We start from the raw sequence: 21,125 nt of genomic DNA, 5'->3' as shown, positions 1-21,125 counted from the left end.
CATGCTATGTCAATTAATGAATGTCGCCATGTCAATTAAAAAACAAATTAAAAAACCCTAGCATTCCTAGTGAGTGGCCTCATGACAACATTCATTAATTGACATGGTATGACACATCAGTTGCCACATAAAGTGGTCAGTTAAAATAGTCAATGTTGTGTGTCTAAATAGCATTACTCATAAATTTTATCTCAACTATTCAAAATCACATCAATATGAAATTTCATAGAAGATTAGAAAGAATTAGAAAAAGGAGGTTAACTTAATATTAAACATAAATATTATACTTATATATTTAAATACAAACATATATATTTTCGGGTCGAGTTTGAGAATAGGGAAGCCAATATCATCCTCTCCCTATATCTGTTGGGGATTTTTTAAGTTCGAGAATTCCCGTATACCCGTTTGGTCCCGAAATCTCCCTCCATTAGGTAAGGGACCCGACGGGATCCATCACCACGGGGATTTTTGCCATCTTGTACTAATTCGAAGACCCGTGAAATCCAAACTCGGTGCCAGAGCTCTCCTACTTCTCGCTCTTCGCTCGCTAAGAAATCAAAGGTGCCAAACCCTAAAATCTCTTGGATTTACATTCAAATATATACGCACACGCACTCACATAAAGTTGCATTTTGATCACTTCATGGCTAAATGTGATGGATAAGATGCATTTTGCACAAACTAAGCTCAAAACAGTCATCAATGTATAATTGAATTTCATTTTCCTTTGTTTCTTTTTTGTTTTTCTTTGTTTAGAGACCGAATAGTTTGTAAATACAATTTTATCCCAGATGCTAATAATCGTTATTTAGCTTATGCTTTATATGCATAATTTTGATCTCTAATTTGAGTCTGGATATAATCATGCAGCTATTTTCATCGGATTTGGGATAAAACTTTTGAAGTTGTTTTGACTGAAAACCAGTTTACTTACTGCCAAACTACTGAAAGCCTGGAAGATGCTAGTTTTCTGACCTCTCTGGTGTTGCAGTGACATGACTAGGTTGGCTGGTGTTTAATTAATCAATTGAAATGTTTGTAATTCACCAAAGAAAGGTGGGGATGGGGGTTGTTTTTTTATAGTTATGATGAAATTTCATTGTTGCAGGGAGGGAATGGGCAGCCAAAACCCAACAAACAGTGAGCGCTTAAGGACGAGTTGGACCCTACCTATGGAACGCTATTTTATTGATCTTATGTTAGATCAGGTTCATAGGGGGAATAGGATGGGCCATACATTCAATAAACAAGCTTGGAATGACATGTTGGTCATGTTTAACGCCAATTTTGGTTCTCCCTATGATGTAAATATCTTGAAAAGTCATTACACTAGTCTGTGGAAGCAATTCAACGATATAAAGAATCTTCTCGATCAGAATGGGTTTTCGTGGGATAACACTCAGCAAATGGTGATTGCTGATAGATATGCTTGGGATGCCTATGTCAAGGTGCATTACTTAGCTTATATCTACTTGTGAATGTCTTCTAATTTGTGAAAGGTAATTGAAATAATGACCATGCAGGTTCATCCAGATGCACAGTTCTACAGGAACAAAGCCTTGATGACCTTCAATGATTTGTGTTTGATATATGCGCATACCAAAGCAGATGGAAGATACAGCCTTTCAAGTCATGATATAGATTTCGATGATGACATTCATTGTATGGCTGACGGTGTGTCTCTAAATCCTTTAATGACATAGTGATACATTTTCTCATACAAGTTGAAATTTATTATGTTGGTTATTTATGATGATTTGTATGTTGCAGTGAGTATTTTTTTTATTATAAATAATTCGCCTACTGCTCTTTTCAATTAAGTGAAGCCAATCATAACCTAAAAGTGAAACTAAAATCTCAATTTAATTCGTTTTCAGTTCTTTTGCAAGCATATACTCTCTGATATGGGAATAAGCACAAGGTGCTTAGACAGAAGGGGTAGTAAATTTTTCTCCTTTTTCTTGAATAAGGGAGTCCAGAAAGTCATAGTAACTTAACTATTTATGAACTAATTGCTAAACATTGGATTTTATTATACTGACTTAGCTAATACTATTGCAAATTAACAAGCATGATCTGTTCTTTATGAATAAAATTTTCGTAGTTATTCCAATTTTGAACAACTGTCCCTTCTCTCAATTATTTGAGGTTGGCTCCTAATGTCTGTTCTCTCCTGGGCCATATATTCATTTACTTATTTATGTTTCTTTGGTTTTTTGTTTTTTCGGTTTAAAGGTGTTGGAATGAATAGCCCTACCCTTGCCCCTGGCACTGGCCTTGTTCCTCCCCCTGCAAGTAAAGTGCAAACAAATACAGATTGGAAACCACCCATGGACCGATTTTTTCTGAAGCTTATGCTGGACCAACTGGGAAAAGGAAGTAAGACCAATAATTCATTCAAGAAACAGGCTTGGAAAGACATGGTCACATTGTTCAACGCAAAGTTTGGTTCTCAATATAGGAAAAGTTTCTTAAAACAGCTTTATAAGAAACTGTTGAAGTACTTTACTGATGTCAGAAGCATTCTTGCAATTAAAGGATTTTATTGGGACGAAAAAGAACAAATGATAGTGGCTGATGATGATGTTTGGGATAATTACATCAAGGTAGATTTTTACTTGTATTTGATAGCATTAAGTTGTGTACATTTTTACACTTCTGTTGTTGATGTAGGCACTTCCAGATGCACGTCTATATAGGAAGAAGCCCTTGCTGAACTATCAAGATTTGAACTTGATATATGGAAATGAAATTAGCAATGTACTTCGTAGTCATTTGCATCAAGGCACAAATTCTGAAGATGACATCTTAGAGTACATGACGGGTGAGGTTCATTAAATAACCAAATTCATTTGTTTGAACTAGTGTTAGATCAATGAATGATTGAACAATTATGTCTATAAATTGGTTCTATTATTCATGTAGGTGAAGAGAGGGAGGGCCATTCTGTTTATGGTAATGGTCATTTGGCTTCCTTCGAGGATCTTGACAGTGAAGGCCAAGTTTTAATGATAGGTGTGTTTCTTACCCAGCTCTGAAGATTAGAATACTCTATGTTGAACCTTGCTATGAGTAAAATCTCGAGTTATGATATTTTCAGGTAGTAAATTGAGTACTATGCTGTTGAGGATGTGCATATAAACTTCGTACTCTTTCTGTTACCTAATAATTTTAAGTAATACATTTTTAAATGGTTATCTCCAGTTTTCCATTGCAATTATTTCTGTGATTTGTTCATAATCATTTTTCATATTCAAAATTTCACAATGTCCAATGTGGGCGTAAAACCTGTGAATTATATATGCCTGTCTGCAATCATCTCTTCAATGGCAACTATGTACTTACAACATTTTGGTGGATAGAAGGGGAAGAGTCAGAAGACACTCATATCCATGGAAATAATGATTTTTCAAGGACAGATTGGACACCTCCAATGGACCGTTTTCTGATTGACCTCATGCTAAAGCAACTGCAGAAAGTGAATAAGATTGATTACTCTTTTGACGACCAAGCATGGATGGATGTGCTTGTGCTGTTCAAGGAAAGATTTGGGTTACAACAAGACAAAGATCTCTTGAGGAGGCGCTACAAAAGTTTAGAGAAGCAATACCATGATACAAAAGATCTTCTTGACCAGAGAGGGTTTTGGTGGGATGATACACAGCAAATGGTCACAGCGTATGATGACATTTGGGATGCTTATATTAAGGTGCATTACCTATCTCTTTGTGTCTTATTCATCAGTTTATATATGTGTTAACATATGGTATCTGTAGGAACACCCAGATGCGGAATCATACAGAACCAAATCCAAGCCAAACTATAATGATTTGTGCTTGATTTATGGAAAGTCAAAATCAGGTGAAAGGCTCAACCAATCAGGTCAAGCTATGGGCTGTAATGGTGATGGTGAGTTTTTGCCTTGATGAAGTCTCCCCTCTTCCCTCTCTTAAGATTTTGGAGCCCAGCCTGTGGAAACATTATTGTAGTCTGATAGTGTTGTTGGGTTTGCAATGTGTTTATTCCTTAAAATGTGCTTATAAAGTAATGTTACATCAATACCTTTGACCTTGTTGACATGACATGTGACATCATGGCTGTCTGAAGCTCTGCCTGGTTTGCTAGATATAACCAACGTGATTGCTTTCGTCTTTCATTAAGCAATTTTAATATACTTGATGAATCAAAAAATGAAAATTTTCCTTATACATGTATTGTTGTTTTATTCCTAAAGCAGCCAAGTATAACCATAGCTATCACTGTAGAACTGATTGGACACCTCCAATGGATCGATATTTCATTGATCTAATGTTGGAGCAAGTTCGCAATGGAAGTATGGTTAATTCTAAATTCAGCAGACTAGCCTGGACTGAAATGGTTTCAAAGTTCAGAGCAGAATTTGGTTTCCAGCATGACAAAGATGTTTTGAAAAGTCGTTTTTTTAATTTGAGGAAACAATTCAATGGTATGAAATCTCTACTTGACGAGAGTGGGTTTGCTTGGGATGAAATGCAACATATGGTAACTGCTGATGATCATCTTTGGGATGCTTATGTCAAGGTGTGTCTTTTGTTGAATTGTTGATTGCATGAGAATTGTATGTTTATAGCAGGCTAACAGCTCACATGTTCTGGTGCAGGAACACCCTGATGTACGATCATACCGCAATAGAGCTCTCCCAAATTTCAATGATTTGTACTTGATATATGGAGATGGAGACATTTTTAAAAGGGAGAGTATTTCAAGTCACACTATGGATGATGATCTGGGAGTTAATCTTGGTGCGTGGCCCTTTCTCCCTTTCTCACAATGCCATAGATGTATTCTGCTTGACTCTTTGATTATTGCAATGGAATGAACTTATTACAAATGTTTTAGGATGTCAGAAACTTTCTCAATACGAACTTGTTTTGCAGGGGATGAAACTCAGCGAACAATATCTTCAGAAGATGATGTATGGGAAGCTTGTATCAAGGTGCGTGTTTTTCTCACTAGTTGCTACCTAGGACAAAAGGAGGTTCCTATTTCTAGTACTAATTACAGCCTCTTCAACATTTGAGGAGGGAAGCAATATGATGTGTGCACAAGTTTTGTATGTGTGCATGTTGAATGATCTTGTTGGTAACGTATGCTATCCCTTTGCACCCTGAGTAGCTTTGGGCTCAGGAGACACTTTCCTGATTTGGTGACGTGCGTTCCTTTCATGTCAATATGATATTTTGCAGGAGCATCCATATCCAATTGATTGTGCAAATAGAATCTTGAACAGTTATAATGATTTGACAAAAATATACAGCAACAGAGACTGTGATGGAAGATCAAGTTGTTTCGGTAGGAACGTGGAGAAAATGGAGAAAATGGGGATCAATATAATGTTTGGTGATTCCCCAGCCATGGAATATGAAATATCTGATCAGCAAAAGAAGCGAAAACCAGCAGCTTCATCCACCTCAGCTAGTAAAAGAGCCCAAAGAATCATCAAGGAGGAGATACAAGAACCCTTGGATGAGAAACCACATATAGTAAAAGGGTTGGTCGGTGATGACGAGGACAAAGACTGCTGCTCAATAGAACGCATTGTTGCTGCACTTGAAACTGTACCTGGCATAGATGATGAGCTCTTCTTGGAAGCTTCTCTAATTCTAGAAGATGATAAGAAAGCCAAGATGTTTGTGGCAATGGATGTTGCAGCTCGAAAGAAGTGGCTATACAGAAAACTTCGCCAGTAGCTTCTAAGTTGCCCGTTAGTATGCAAGTGTAGTTTTGATATGCTTATCATCCTTGTGTTTTTTCCCTCATGTAAATTGGATAAATGGAAAGACAGTTTCCCACTACATAATGTAATTCCCTTGTGTATATCAGTAGGTTTTGAGATGGGCTTTTTCCCTGCTATTGAACAAGAAAGCCAAAGCTTCTTCTCCTCCTTTTTATGTTTTTTTAAGCAAATTAATTAACCTCAACAAATGCTAATTATAGCAACCGGATTATCTCCACCCTATTATGAGTTTTTTTTTTTTTTTTGTGGAAAAAATATTATTATGAGTTTAGGTTTACCTTTGAAGCCTAGTTAGTATTTTTCCGTTTAATACTATTATACATGTATATATATTTTTCAATAATACTTCCGTTTTTCGTTTATGTCTTAAAGATTCGGTAAAATGCTTTTTTAAAAAAAAGTACAATAAATATAGTTACACGTATGTACATATTTTTTACATTTAATACACGTGTTTTTTATTATAAAATTTTGAATAATACATACAAAATTCATTTTTACATACTATTGAATATATATATATGTACAGTCCCGATCTCTTGAATATATAATAAATCATATTAAAATATTATATAGTGACGAATTTTTCAGTATCTTGCCAAAATTTTACCCAATAAAACAGGTACTTTTCCTATTCCGTATTTTACTTGGCTTTGAATCGTACAAGTTTTTTTTTTTTGGATCCAAATTTGAATCTTACAAGTTGTAAATCGAATTTCATACTTACCAAGAACTGCAATACGTATTAACAATAATTACATAGTTACAAGTAAAACAGTAAATGAAGTTACTGATGAATTAAAGAAAACAAAATTACCCAGATCAAGAAAAAAGAAAAGCTACTGTGTCGTTCTTCTCTGATGAATTACTGATGAATCCTTTCTATTCTGTGAACCGCGTAAAGACCAAGGTCGTTGGCAAAAGTTGGATCCAAATTCCACTCAGTGAACTGGGAGGAAGAGCCAAAACAAACAGACACAGAGATGGAGACAGTGTCGCGACCTTGACAAAATATTGGTGCTTTTGCTAAATGGCATGGCCATCTCATTCTCTTCTTTCAGAATTTGCTTTCTCTCGCTCGCGCTGCTCTCTACCTTCCTCTTCTTCCTCCTCACAACCCCAAATTCCAATTCCCCAAACTACCCCTCCCCATTTCTCATAACCCCCCACAGGTTCCTCATCACCACCCCAGCCAAAAACCCACCTTGCTCCTCCACCACCATAACCCACTCCAATGGCCTCTTCAACTACTTGTACCTCCATTTCTGCCTCTTCAGCCAAAACCCCCTTTTCTCTCTCTCTTCTCTGTCTATCATCCTCCTCCTCCTCTTCTACATCCTCATCAAAACAGCTCAAGATCACTTCTCTTTGGTCACAACAAAGCTCACTTTTTCCCTCAATTTAACTCCAAGCATGGCCGCCGTGACCCTCTTAGCGCTCGGCAACGGCGCTCCTGACGTCTTCGCATCGGTCGCGGCGGTCCAGACCGGCCAATACCGAACTGGCTTCGGCGCAATTCTCTCGGCCGGCACGTTCGTCTCGGCGTTTGTGGTTGGTTTCGTGGCGATTTACGCCGCACCCTTTTCGCTCAATCCGGCGCCGTTTGTGAGGGACGTGTTGTTTTATCTGACCGCGGCGTTGTTCTTGTTCTATGTGTATCTTAGTGCCGAGATTTATCTGTGGCAGGCTGTTGGGTTTGTTGGGTTTTACTTGTTTTTTGTTGGCCTTGTGTTTTGGATGGACTTGGGGTTAGGTGCAGGAGGAAAGAAGAGCAGGGTTGAGGCGGGTGTGGTTGGAGACAGTGAAATTCAGAGGGGTTTGGTTGCACCAGATTTTGAGATCGGACAAGTTTCGGAGAATTCAGAGGATGGGAAGCCAAGTTTCGGGCTTCGGCGAGCTCTTGTAATGGTATGTTTCAGTTATGTTTCTTCTCTGCAAAAGTTTAGGTACAATGTGCACTATAGGCAATCCTTTAAAGGGTGTCCTGAGTTCAGGATTAGTGTCAATGGCTGTTTAATGTTTTTCGAGAATTAGATCAGACTCCTTTTCTCAAGAACTACTTGATAGAGGAATGCGGATTGTGTTGAATGGTATCTACACAGCTTGCTAATCAACTCCTCACTTTAAATTTCTATGTTCTCATGGTTTCCTTAAATATTTCCCTCATTGGAACAGATGGTTTGGGTAGCCGAATGTAGGTGAAAGTCGCCATGGATTTCATTGGGAAATGAAATGACAATTTGGATTTTGAGTTTAGGCTTGCCACTTAGTTAATGTTACTATTTTTGGATCATAAATGTTTATGATCATTTGATATTTAATGACACCATAAATCGGCTGCATATCTCGTAGGCTTTTATACTGAATAAAGCTTCCTCTCTTTGGCATTGCAGAAGGAAATGAATTTGAAATTTTAATGTTTTCTGTTCGGAAGACTTCTTCTATCAAGAATAATGACTATTGAATTGAAAGTTTTTACTTTACTATGAATAATTTTTGTAAACCTTTTGTAGGGTCGATGATAAATTAGATCATACACCACTGGTCAGATGCAGCTTATCCTTGTCTCACTAGAGCAATATAACTAAGTTGTAGTAGGTGTGCCTAAATTCCTGTAGATGAAAGGTGCAATTTATGAAATAATTAAAGGGTGTGATATAAATTGTAGAAGCAGTTTCATAGCGTTTTGGGATAAACTGCATATTTCATTATATAATCTCTTCTAGTTCTTCTTGAACTTGGAGAAAACATGAAACTTTATATTCTGATTGAGCTCATTTTGCCTCTATACAATTTTTTTACTTCTTTGGAAATTTGCATTTGTTAACTCTTCTTGTTTTATATATAGATCTCAAAAGCATGGGAGCTTCCAGTCTCAGTTCTTCTAAAGCTCACAATTCCACAAGCTGCACCTTCTGAATGGAGCAGGTTCTACACATCAGCCAATATTGCTCTTTGCCCTCTAGCCCTTCTATATGCTTGCAACTCGTTCATGCCATTCAACCATCCTGTTGTTTTTCTCCTTTCCGATACCCATTTGCCCCTATGGTTTGTAGTCCTCTTGGCAAGCTCCCCTCTTGCACTTCTTCATTATATAATGGAAAAAGATCCCCCCAAAACTGAGCAAATGCCTGTATTGCTTATAGCATTTGTTATGAGTGTTTTTTGGATATCAACTACTGCTGGAGAACTGCTGAACTGCCTTGCTGCTCTCGGATCTCTTCTGGAGTTGCCACCTGCACTTCTTGGGCTTACGGTTCTAGCATGGGGAAATTCAGTGGGGGATCTTGTTGCTGATGTTGCACTTGCCAAGGCAGGCCACCCTGCAATGGCCATGGCTGGTTGTTTTGCTGGGCCAATGTTTAACATGCTTGTTGGACTTGGAACAGCATTGGTCATACAGACATATAATGTTTATCCGGAGGTGTATGAGCTTCAGTTCCACGTGGGTATTATAATTGCATTTGTTTTCTTGCTTTTGAGCCTGATGGGATCTCTATTGGTGATTACATGGTGCAGATTCCGGGTGCCTAGGTTCTGGGGGTTTTGTCTTGTTGGTCTCTATGTTATTTTTATGGCAGTTAGTTTGGTTATTGCCAAGTTTTCAGGATGATTCTTTATCCATTGAGATTGGATATACCATCGAAAAATTGCACACAACTGGGGATAACTTGCTGCTACCGAATGTCATCTGAGCTTGATCATGCCAACTATGACTTGGATGAATTGTGCATGTTATAGAAGCATCATTCATTGACAATGTAAGAAAGAGGCCAAGGATCAAGAAGTACATTGCTTATTGAAGAATTATGCAGCCTCTTTGCTGCCCCATATGAAAGGGATATGTAGCTTATTACAGGTTGATTTGATTTTTGTTTCAACACTGGATAGATGAAATTCTTTTAGACTACAAGAACTGTTGAAATAATCTTCTTGTAGACGAAATTTTTATAGGGGAGTATCATTGTTAGACCCAAATTACATTTCTACTGGCATAAATGCTTTGGCTAGTGCCAAAATCATGGCTCTTGTACACTTGTAACATTAGTACATTACCAAATAGCAATGGGAATTTTTTGTTGCAATCAGCACAAAGTGGTCCAAAGATTCAACCTTTATGTTCTCCCTCAACCTCCTTAGAAACATGCCCATACCATCCTCACCCTCTGCAATGGGGAAGGAAAGCACTGGTTAAACATCTCCAGTCCTTGATAGAACATTGATGAATTATGATATCAAAATTAGGTCCATGAGATGAGGGTTTTGTGAAGTGGTCCATGCATGTGGTGGATTCTCTTCCTCTTTTTTCTTTTTTACCCCTTGGGGGAGGGTTTTGTGAAGTTGAGGGTCATGATCAGAATCAACATAGATTTAATTTGAGGGGACATAAACCGATGATAATTGTCTCTGATTACCCTAACAGGTTTTAATAATATGTGCCCAACACTTGCATATCACATTATTGGGACCATTGATTTTTGGTTTATGAAACCTATCTTCCTTAATGTTGACTTCATAGAATTTACTTTATAAGAAAGCAGGAACTTCATGATCACAAAAGGGCATTTCCCTAAAGGATATAAAAGAAGAACTTTTCCTTTTCTTTTCCTTTTTGGAGGTACAACTTCTTTTTCTTTTTTATCATTACTTTTGTGACAAAAAATAAAAGCAAATATAAAAGAAGTACTTTAGCATGTTTTTGCAGGCCATGAATGAAATGAAAAACATTTTCTAAAAAATAGTTTCAAACCAACATTCCTGGCTTGTTTGGGACGTCAAACTCTCAACTAAACTATTATAATTAAACTGAATAGTAGTCTAAGCTTCACAATAATGGCGTAAAAAGTGACTCAAGCGTTACAATTAAATTGAAAAATAATAGAGTATTAAAAAATTTGGGTTAACTTATCTCAACTTTGGACTTCATCTTATAAAAAAATAAACTATTGGACTACAGAAATTAAACTGAACAGTAGTATATTTTTTCGTTTATACGTCGGCTTTGTTTATGTTTCTCCTTGTTTTTCGAGTCTCTCGTTGACAAGAATATTTGTGTATGCTTAGGATTGTACTTTTACAAATTTAGATGCTATCTAACTGTAATTGTTTCCAATAATATAAATTATAATTAACAACTAACACACAGCATATCATTAGAAAATACTTTGAAAAAGAAAATAAAATCCCATCCCAAAATTGAATGGATCTGGTGACAATCATAGGTTCCAAATAAGTAGAGTGATCTTCTCCACGTAGCCAACAGGCACATGATCAAACATAACATAATCCGTCATGCCCTTACTACAAATAACAACTTCCACCAAGGGCAAAATCGTCAGAAAAAAAAAACTCCATAAAAGTTCGATGTTCTGACAATTTAAAGTCAGAATCGAACACTCCCTCGCAGCTTTTGTTCTTCCTTTTTAGGTTTGTATGCGAAACATTAATCATTACGAAAAACAATACATAGAAAAGAAAAAGAAAGGTTGCAAACCCAAAAATCTAGATCTTTCTCTGTACGAAAAATTTCCAAGAAGAGAAAAAAATAGAAAAGTTTCAGACCCAATAGTTTTTTGTTCTCATTGCCCAGATGGATATTTCTGTGGCTCTGTTTCTGAAAGAATTTTCCTTCTTTTTCAGGTACTCAATTAATCTTGCGTAGCAGAGCACCACCTGTTTGAGAAAAGGTACGAAAGACAGGCATACGCCCACACACATACACGTAAACCTCTCTGGTCATATATCTCTGTGTTTTTTATGTATTTCTTTGCGTGCGCGCGCGCGTGTGGTGGGTTGGTCTTAGATTGCCAAATGGGTGATCTTTGTTCTTTTCCCATGTAACATTTTTATTTCTGGATATGGGTTTTCTTTTACTGTTGGTTTTGTTGCCCGTCTGAGATCAAATGTTGGTTTTTTTTTAATTTGCTGTGATTCCGTTTTGCCTAATTTTTGTTGAGGAAACTGTTTTTCCTAATTGAATGATCATATATCATGCGTTTTCGCGCTGGAATTATTGTTTTGTTTTTGCTTTTATAATATTTTATTCTCCTTTTCCGTGTTTCTGCTGTGTCTTCTTCGTTGATCATTGTGTCTGTTCTTTCTTTTCTTTTTTCTCTTGAACATATTGTTAAGCTGGGTGGTAGAATGATTCCTACAAAAGAAAAGTACTGTCTTTTGTTTAGAAGATGCCACTTTGACTAGTACCCAGCTAGTGGATTGCAAATCTAGTGGATTTGCTGAAGATTTTTAGTTATAAGAGAGAATTTAGACCCTTCATTCAGTGATTTGACTAGTTCGGCAGCTGGAACTTTGATTCTATCACATGGGTAGATTTAAATAAATGAGTATGCTTTGATCTTTTATCATCTAAAGAGGAAAAAGAAAAGAAAGAAGAACAAACTGTTTAGATTTATTATGTGCAACATAGAACAAGATGGATGGGCCCTCATTTACCATTTCATTGTGTGAGAAGGAGATCTTTTGATATTTGAAGAGTGTATAGTAACTAGCAGGTCTCTAAAGCAGACGTCTTTTCTGTTGCTTGCTTCTATCAGGGCCAAGTTGCTATGGATCCACAAGGGCATAACCAACCCCAATCTATGGGGATGGTAGGCAGTGGAGCTCAATTGACATATGGTACTAACCCATATCAGCATAATCAAATGGTTGGGAGCCCAAATCCGGGGTCAGTTGCCGGAACAGTGGGAGCTATTCAATCAACTAGTCAATCTGCTGGAGCTCAGCTTGCACAACACCAACTTGCTTATCAGCATATCCACCACCAGCAACAGCAACAACTTCAGCAACAGCTGCAATCTTTTTGGGCGAATCAGTATCAAGAAATTGACAAGGTAACTGATTTCAAGAACCATAGCCTTCCCTTAGCAAGGATCAAGAAGATTATGAAGGCTGATGAGGATGTGAGAATGATATCAGCTGAGGCACCTGTAATATTTGCCAGGGCATGTGAAATGTTCATATTGGAACTGACATTGCGGTCTTGGAATCATACGGAAGAGAATAAGCGGAGGACACTTCAGAAGAATGACATTGCAGCTGCAATCACAAGGACTGATATCTTTGATTTCTTGGTAGACATTGTGCCAAGAGAGGATCTGAAAGATGAGGTCCTTGCATCAATTCCAAGGGGAACAGTTTCTGTAGGAGGGCCGGGTGATGCACTTCCATACTGCTACATGCCGCCTCAGCATGCGCCTCAGGTTGGGGCTCCTGGGATGATTATGGGTAAGCCTATGATGGACCCATCTATGTATGCTCAACAGTCTCACCCTTACATGGGTCAGCCAATGTGGCAGCAGGCACCGGAGCAGCAGCAGTCACCATCAGATCATTAGCGGGTGCAGCATGGAAGTGAAGAAGGTGTAAGTTACTTTGTTTTTGTTCTCCAGGCTTGTGACTGAAAGCTGAGAAAGCAAAGTGGTGATTTGAATGTGTTGAAGAAAACTTTGGTTTTTGTAATTATAATGCAATTTCTTACCTTTTGTGCTTAACATCTAGCATCTTTCGTCTCGTAGACTCTTCGCTATAAAACCATATGGTTGGTGATGATGCAGGTTGTGAACTGATTTTTGTTAACTCTCTTTTATAGTAAAAGAATGGTTATGATTAATATACATGTGGCTCTCACTGTTTTAGCGAAGGTATTTGTCCATGATTCATGCCCCTTTTTTAGTATGATATGATGAGACCTTGAATGCTGTAATGGAACTGTAGCATCAATTTTTTGAGACTGTTTATGCTGTAATGGAACCAGATTCCTGATATCTGAGTAGGAATTAGTAGTCAATTGCAACCAAACACAGGAAAGTTCTATCTGAAACTTTGGCTTTTTCAAACACAAAAGCCATTGTTTGATTGCCACATGAAATTCAAGCAGACCCATTAAGCTACTTTTTCGACTTTGAAGTTTCCACAAGGACAGTAAATAAGTGAGAATTGTTTCACTGACTACCATTATTCATGAAGGGAAAAATATAAAATCACTGAAGCAATAAATTTGTAGACACTAGCCCTTGGCACACGCTCACGCATGTGATGATTGATTTTTATTTTTATTTTTTATTTTATTTTTAGAATTAAGGAAAGATAATATGAGTAGTTATGTTTTCTAAAAGTATGACTTATTATCTGATTTTGTTTTTAATTTTAATTTTTTAATATGAAAAAAATGTGAATTTATCATATTATTCTCATTTAATTAATAATTTTAATTCTAAATGTTTGAATTAACCAAATGTATTTTTTAATATTTTGAATGTTTCACTATTCTCTGCATTGTCTTTATATATATAGATAATAACAAAATAATAATTTGCTCACCATTTTTTTGTTTGGGTTACAATCAGGGCCAAGGCCCAAAGAAAAATAAATTAACAAGCATCTGTGGGCTGAAATTAAATTTGATCACAAGAATGGGCCCTCTTTCTTATAACAAAAGGTTGACTTTTGGGCCCAATACTGGCCCAGGTATCATTACTTTAGCCCAATTTCCATAAATTAGGCCCAATAATGTCTTCTGTTTTTGCTATAAAATAAAAATGTGATGACTCAACTTTTTACTCTACCAAAGAAAAATGACGGGAAATCATGAGCTTACGGTGCAAATCTTTGCACCTGATTACCCTAAGCACCTCCCGCCTCTATAAAGCACCTCACTCCCTACTAAAATAAAAAAAATAGGGTTAATTTCAATTTAGTAACATAAACTCTTATTTTTAAAGCATGTTTACTCATTTCCTCTCAATTTAAACAATTACATATCTTAAGTTTTTAAATTTTGTATAATCTGATTAATGTGTTAACTTCATCGTCAAAATTTCCGTTAATTGCTTGTGTGACAAACTTGAATTCCACTTATTAACTTCTTTTTGAAGGGTATTTTGTTAAAAAATGGTTTGGTCTTAATGCATGTAATGTGTTCTTCATGAGCGGGAAGGCACCAATTACCTAAAAATATTCTTCAACTGACATTGAAATAAGCAAATAGGTGAAATTCATGCCTACCATGCAAGCAAATAAGTGAAATTTTGATGTCAAAGTTAACACTAGAACCAAATTACAAAAAATTGAAAAGCTTAGAATATGTAATCACTAACACTGAGAGTGCAGGACAAATATGCTTTAAAATAAGAGTTCAGATGCTAAATTGAAATTAACCCTCTTGACATAAATTTAAAAAAAAAAATTGAAATTAACCTGAAAAATAAATAAAAGGAAATTACCTCACTCAGTCCGTCTAATAATCAAGCAAAGCAAACGGGCAAAAGCCCAAGGAACTCCCCGCTGCGACGCCGTTTCCTACATTTCCGGCCGCCCTCAGATGGCTGCCTCCGGGCCAACTAGGTATACGCACACATACCCTTTCACCTTATACATATATACACTTGATAATTTATATATATATATATATATATCTCTATAGGCTATATGAATTATACAGATATGAAGTCGAATATTTTCACTCAACTGGTTTCCGTTGATTTTAGACTATTTTGGGGGTTCAGATCGGCAATTGCATGTATGGTTATGCGTATATGTGAGTATCTGTGTAAAAATGTCTGCTATTTGTATTATATAGTAAATAGACTCGTATGTTTGCATGTCGATGTTAGGGCTATATGCAAGTATGAATTTCTTGAAGGAAGCTTTTCTGTACAAGAAATTGATAATGGTGTGTGTTTTTAAGTTGTCCCTTGTTATGCATGTGCAGAGGCAGAGCAAATTTTTTCATGAAAAATTTGGTATGAGTGCGAAATATGCAGAAAAGGAATAAGAAACGATAAATATTTGTTTGATTAAAATAGATCTTCTATTTGAGAATTTGTTGGATGAAATTGATGATGGGAAGTGAGGCCTGGTTTGGCAGGTAGATTTTGAAAACTGTTTCTTCGAAAATTTGCCTATGAGGCTAGAACAGCATGCTTTTAAGGAATGCTATGGGTCATGGTAGTTCAAATGTGATTCTAATTGAGGATCATGTTTCTGGAACTGGAAATGAATTTTATGAGATATTGGTTTTTAGGTCTTGATCGTCAGTTAGGGAAACAATTTATTTATTATAATAATTCCAACATGTCATGCAATACGAAAATGGCACGCTGCATGCATTTCCCCTGCCATTTTCAAAATTTTCCCATTTTTAGAAAGAAAAAACCATGTTACCCAATCGGGGTTGCAGAAGTTTGATTAGTTCTTTATCATTTATTTGAAGTGATTATTGTAGAATGAGTAAGATTGATATGGAAATGAAGTTTTCGAAAAGATTTGTGTCATTTAGGAAATTAGGAGAAGTGAAGTAAATAGATTAGCCTATTTATTGGATCATTTTCTTTCTTTCATTTCCCTCTGGTAACCTATAATATTTGGAAGTTTTCCAGTTTTTTTGTTAGGTTATGTAGTTGTTGCAAATAATCATTAAGAATAGCAAGTCTTTAAGCGGATCTTAAAACATTCAACAAGTTTTGTTCCCTGAGTTAAACATAAAAAGTAAAAGGAATAAATCATGCTAGTTGTGATACTGAAAAAACCTAGGATTTTAGGGGAAAAAACCCAGAAGGAATTTGTAAAAGTAAATGCAAAAAGGGAAACAAATGAAGTCACGCTAGTAGTGATACTGAAGAAATCACAAGAATTTCGGAAAAACGCAGAAAGGAATAGACCGAGTAAGAGAAAATTAAGTTTAACTAGTATAGCTGTGCATGTTTCTTTTGGTAATGGTGGTCCATGATATATATGCATTTGTGCCTCAAGGACATTTCAAGGAAGATAGAACCACTCTGGGAGTTTCTTAGGTTTGGGATTGTAACGTTAATTTGATTGTTACCAAAGAAAAAGGAAAATGAATTGGTGGAGTTGCGGTAAAATGGGGTAAGAGTTGAAGAAAGTGTGTGAGCTCTAATTAGTCCCATTGCTTCTCGTTTGTTGAAGACAAATGAAGGATAAGGCGGAGAGGATATGGTTGTATATCAGAAGGTAGCTTTTCCTGACAATGGCAGAGAGGATAGCCTCTGCAGTTTGACTAAGGGTACATGAGTGCTGACTTGCTGATACATATATTATGCCTAAGTAGCCTATGTTTTAATAATTGTCTTTTTCTAGAGTAGGAATAATCCAAGAAAAATTGTTGTGTTTGTCAGTTTGAGTTAGGGCCAGCCTTCAGGGGAGCCTAGTGAGGCAACTGCCTTGGGCCCCCAAGTTTGATGATTTAAATAGGCCCCCCAGATCCAAGTTACAAATGTTGCATTAGGCCCTTAAAAATATGCTTATTTAATTCTAAATAAAGAGCTCCAGTCCAATCCTTATATGTGTTTGTGAGGAGAAAACACAAAACCTATTTGCCTAAATTTCGTCTTTCTTCCTCTTGTTCACTCTGGTTCTCCGTTGTTGCCGAAATGCCATTTAGGTTGGTTCTTTCATCAATTTATTCTTGCCCTTCCCTTTGCTTGGTGTGCTTATCTTCCCGTTTCTTTGACTGGGGTTTCTCTTCTGTTTGTTTTTCTCATTTTTGATTTTGTTGATGATAAATTCTGTATAACACTCTGTTGTATCTTAAAGAAGATTTTTTATATATTATGTTAGTTAATCAAGAGCACTGGGTGTATATGACGAGTCTATATTGTTTCTTTCAAAAGATGGGTACTGTAAGTGCTGCCTGGAACAGATTGGTTTTAGGGTATGTCATGGTAATGGTGTTGGTTATATGTGGCTTGCAATATGCCGACATGTCCTTTTGCATCCCACTTATTGTGGTTTAATGAAGAAAATCATCTTCTGGCCAAATTAGGTGGTTTTTTTAATATCTGAAATGCTATTAAGCTAGTAGATTAGTTGTACGTTATTATTTAGCAACAAAAATTTGGATTTTTCTTTATTTTTTTATTTATGCCAATGCAAATTTTCTTTGCCTCAGGACCCTAAATTTCCAGGGTTTACCCTGCAACGAGTGCATGCTTTTGTGATTACACTGTAGAATTTTAATAAACAGAAAACTCACTTTTTTTTTACAGCTAACATTGGAAAATAACCATTTCTCACATTCTTTTGAGAGTGAGTAGCAAAATATTTCTTTATTCTGACAAAATATTCTCTTTGAATAATGAAATATATGTTTCACCTGACTACTTAGTCTTTTTTTTTTCTTTCTAAATATTTTCACACTAGAAATCATTTGGACGCTTTACAGGTGATGCTTGATTGTATGTGTCAGCAGTATGGGACTATTATCTTATTTTATCATGGTAGTGTTTATGCAAGTTGAATTTTATTTTAATTTATTTTAATGCAGCATCTTCAGATAGACTTTATCGTACCCTATTTGCCTGTTGTGATTAACTTTGAGGACTTCTTGCAGGTTTGCAGGAGCAAGTAAAACTAATGAACCAGATCATTTTGATCCTCAACAACCCATACTTGATGTGAAACCTCTCAATAGCATGCCTTATATTGGTCCACCTACAATGCATCCATCAACAACTACAGACTCTGATGCACGAGAGAAACTGAAGCCAACTGTGATTATTCTACCTCCTGACTCAACAAGGGAACAGTGGAATAAGGCTTTGGAAACCAACAAATCAGGGATTGTTTTGACTGGAGCTGCTGCGAGGGGACAGGTGGGACCAATAATAGGATTAGTTGATATTGGCGAGAACGAAGACTCATACTTATTTCGTGTCAATCTACCAGGGGTTTTAAGGGATGAGAGTGAGTATGATCACCTTGCGTCATTTTGTTTACAACGAAGACTCAGTCTTGTTCGTTGACTTAGCATTCTTTATCTTATATATTAATGGTTGATTGGCAATTGTGATTGAATCGTTCTGGCGTATTACACTAGGTGTGCATACCTCTTTGACAAAGGTGTGGAAATCAATCAATTTGTTCTACATTAGTCATGCACGTGACGACTTGTCTGTTTGTTTTGTAAAACCTTCTTCTTAAGCTTTCAATAGTTAGGTTCTCCGGTTGTCATGAAAATTGGATTGGTGCTAAATTGAGATTGAATCTTCATCAACATGTCTTGATATTTTTGATCAAGCTTAATGAACCAGACCATTGTCTTTGTGCATGCAGATTTTGAATGCAGCGTTGACATTGATGGAGAAGTATTTATAAAAGGAGTAACTACAACAGGAGAGAAAACAGTGTGCAAAAACTCCCAAGTCTTTAAGATGCAAACACAAAATCTGTGCCCCCCAGGTCACTTCTCTATCTCGTTCCAGCTTCCTGGTCCAGTTGAGTGCCAAAAAGTTACTCTCTCTTTTGAGACTGATGGGATTTTGGAGGCCATTGTGCAGAAAAAATTACCATAAAAGTATTCCGCTTTGGGGAGCTTGTATGGTTTTTTATGATGTGGACTTAGAATGGAGAAGACTCTAGGTGGTGAGGACTTATAGACTATAAATAATTGCCTCTGATGTCACAGAGGATGAAGGCGGGGATACAAGCTAAATGGTGATATACAGTAGGCTTGGGTGGGCCCAAGTTATAGTGAAGTAGGGCTTTGTTAAGTTGTTTGTACTCACTTTAGGACCGGAAGCTGTGTTCATAGGTGGACTATGGTTATGTCCTAGCCACATCCTTTGTGAGATATTTTATTTCCGTTGAAAGTTCTCTCTGCAAAGATCAATTCATGGTGAAACAGCTGCTAGTTCTCTTGAAAATTACCAGAGGCTTAGCTTTGTTCATTTTGTGGAAAATGGTCTTTTATGGATTTATTTTTCATGAAAAATCCTTATGAAAAAGGCTATATATATTATGAGTTTCTAGTATTTCATGTTTATGATATTTTTGGTGGGTGGCTGGGGTTGACAGTACGGGGCTGACATTGTTAATGGTGTTTATGTTGTCGGATTAATTAACAGCTTGCTGATCGAAACAACAACTTGCTTGCAGGTTTGAACTCTGAAACCCAAATTAAGAAATGTTCATAGATTTTGTTTCTTTTCTTTACCGGTCTCTTGGATATCTAAATGACCAGCCAAATGTTTTGGCTGAATTGATAAAAAGATTTTTTGTAAACACCCTCTAGCGTTTATGTCATGAAGGTTAAGATAATCCAACCTTAGTCTCATCTCAAATTTGTGGTTCAGTTCCCATTCAAATTTTTCTAGAGCCTCTGACAATAATTTATGGCATCTATATCAAATTTCAAAACTGTTTCATGCTTGTGCACTCTGAATTGTTCATTTTAGGAGATTCACGGTTAAAAGGTTGAAGCAATTTTGACATCAGAATGTTTGCTTGTCATGTGAAACCGCATAATTCGTAGAGGTATTACTATTCTGAATCTTGTCTTCGAATGTATTTAGTTATTTTCTTCCCAAATCAGGAGATTATGAATGCTATAAATATTACAAGCGAGTTGTTTGTTTTGTTAAGGTTATAATTATTGCTTTCTACTTGGAAAATCATCTAATGGTTTTCTTACTATGTCACCCTTTAGCATATATCTTACAAAATATTTAATAGATGTCTAAGTTTATCCGTCTTTTTTTTTCCCCTCTTTTATATCTTATATACGTAGAGAATGTTTAGCATTTCATTTTTGGGGACTTCAATTTTTCGCCTATTTTTCATGTTTTCTTTGCTAGTCAGAATTGAATGATGATTCATTGTTTACCTTGGTTGGATGTAATGAATGATAGCCTCTATGTCGTCATTAATTTTTCTGATCAAACAATGACATATGTATCATATCAATGGAAGTCATTTTCTAAGGACAGTACTAGATTTATCTTTTTGTCAATAAAACACCTTTTTAATACATAAATATGCCATTGCCTAGCCGTAGATATGTTCTCTTTACTCTTTGTGCTGGAGCCACGAGTAAAAGGGTTTCTTGTTGTCGTAGGGGCTAGGTAGGAGGTGTTGAAGTGTTGGAATTTGGTGCCTCCTTGCAATGGGGAATATAAGTGAGGCAAACCTATTTATTATCAATGTAATTCATCTGTAGGTGTTAATGATTGCTCGGTGAGATGTTTTCTACATATTCATGTAGAAATTGCATCTCTTTCATGTTGAGGAGACCGCTGAGTCAAGATAAGTGATCTCTCAACTATGAGGAATTTTAGGTTTTATTTAATTCAGATCTTGTTGTAGCTTTATGCCTATGAAGCCGTTACCAAACCCCTTGAAAAATTGAAGTACCGGCTACAAATCCTGGCATGCTGCTCGTTGTATTAATCCTAGTGTGATACTGCATGGTTTCCATGTGTACAGTGCATGGTTTCCGCGTGTGCGCTGCCGCGTGTTCTGAATAACGCTATAAGTACTACCAGTAGTTGCATCCCTAGAACATATATGTTGGTCATTTGTAGCTAGAAAT

The 21,125-nt window shown here is 36.5% G+C and overlaps 4 protein-coding genes across 8 annotated transcripts; all 4 read left to right on the top strand.

Moving 5' to 3' along the window:
* On the top strand, positions 341–5,982 carry LOC18775330. Of its 4 annotated transcripts, none has more exons than XM_020566486.1 (13): positions 341–564; positions 874–1,006; positions 1,112–1,451; positions 1,527–1,677; positions 2,239–2,609; positions 2,677–2,827; positions 2,929–3,018; positions 3,369–3,712; positions 3,780–3,912; positions 4,238–4,563; positions 4,643–4,784; positions 4,920–4,978; positions 5,229–5,982. In XM_020566486.1, the coding sequence occupies exons 2-13, from the start codon at positions 999–1,001 to the stop codon at positions 5,730–5,732; spliced, it is 2,619 nt and encodes an 872-aa protein (XP_020422075.1). In that variant the 5' UTR covers positions 341–564; positions 874–998; the 3' UTR covers positions 5,733–5,982. The 4 variants fall into 4 exon arrangements, with proteins under 4 accessions (XP_020422075.1, XP_020422073.1, XP_020422074.1 ...); XM_020566484.1 differs by having other exon boundaries at positions 3,366–3,712; XM_020566485.1 differs by having other exon boundaries at positions 342–564; positions 3,366–3,712; positions 4,241–4,563.
* On the top strand, positions 6,637–9,874 carry LOC18772690 (cation/calcium exchanger 5). The gene is made up of 2 exons (XM_007208390.2): positions 6,637–7,687; positions 8,628–9,874. The coding sequence occupies exons 1-2, from the start codon at positions 6,815–6,817 to the stop codon at positions 9,390–9,392; spliced, it is 1,638 nt and encodes a 545-aa protein (XP_007208452.1). The 5' UTR covers positions 6,637–6,814; the 3' UTR covers positions 9,393–9,874.
* LOC18774483 (nuclear transcription factor Y subunit C-3) lies at positions 11,124–13,436 on the top strand. Of its 2 annotated transcripts, XM_020567060.1 has the most exons (3): positions 11,124–11,206; positions 11,420–11,466; positions 12,334–13,436. In XM_020567060.1, exon 3 carries the CDS (start codon positions 12,346–12,348, stop codon positions 13,132–13,134), a length of 789 nt encoding a protein of 262 aa, XP_020422649.1. In that variant the 5' UTR covers positions 11,124–11,206; positions 11,420–11,466; positions 12,334–12,345; the 3' UTR covers positions 13,135–13,436. The 2 variants fall into 2 exon arrangements, with proteins under 2 accessions (XP_020422649.1, XP_007205737.1); XM_007205675.2 differs by lacking the exon at positions 11,124–11,206 and having other exon boundaries at positions 11,242–11,466.
* Positions 14,791–19,580, top strand: LOC18775381 (alpha-crystallin domain-containing protein 22.3). Its single transcript, XM_007207532.2, has 3 exons — positions 14,791–15,142; positions 18,150–18,502; positions 18,872–19,580. The coding sequence occupies exons 1-3, from the start codon at positions 15,120–15,122 to the stop codon at positions 19,108–19,110; spliced, it is 615 nt and encodes a 204-aa protein (XP_007207594.2). The 5' UTR covers positions 14,791–15,119; the 3' UTR covers positions 19,111–19,580.

The sequence above is a fragment of the Prunus persica genome, chromosome G6 (assembly GCF_000346465.2).
Source record: "Prunus persica cultivar Lovell chromosome G6, Prunus_persica_NCBIv2, whole genome shotgun sequence".
Taxonomy (NCBI): domain Eukaryota; kingdom Viridiplantae; phylum Streptophyta; class Magnoliopsida; order Rosales; family Rosaceae; genus Prunus; species Prunus persica.
The sequence above is the reverse complement of the archived record's forward strand: the minus strand, read 5'-3'. Positions and strand labels throughout refer to the sequence as shown.

Coding starts and splice junctions, on each gene's coding strand:
- LOC18775330 (XM_020566484.1), top strand. Junction 4,564..4,642: donor TTTGGGATGCTTATGTCAAG/GTGTGTCTTTTG, acceptor GTTCTGGTGCAG/GAACACCCTGATGTACGATC. Junction 4,979..5,228: donor TATGGGAAGCTTGTATCAAG/GTGCGTGTTTTT, acceptor GATATTTTGCAG/GAGCATCCATATCCAATTGA.
- LOC18775381 (XM_007207532.2), top strand. CDS start 15,120: ATGGCTGCCTCCGGGCCAACTAG. Junction 15,143..18,149: donor GCTGCCTCCGGGCCAACTAG/GTATACGCACAC, acceptor GACTTCTTGCAG/GTTTGCAGGAGCAAGTAAAA. Junction 18,503..18,871: donor AGGGGTTTTAAGGGATGAGA/GTGAGTATGATC, acceptor TTGTGCATGCAG/ATTTTGAATGCAGCGTTGAC.
- LOC18772690 (XM_007208390.2), top strand. CDS start 6,815: ATGGCCATCTCATTCTCTTCTTTCAGAATTTGCTTTCTCTCGCTCGCG. Junction 7,688..8,627: donor TTCGGCGAGCTCTTGTAATG/GTATGTTTCAGT, acceptor TTTTATATATAG/ATCTCAAAAGCATGGGAGCT.
- LOC18774483 (XM_020567060.1), top strand. CDS start 12,346: ATGGATCCACAAGGGCATAACCAACCCCAATCTATGGGGATGGTAGGC.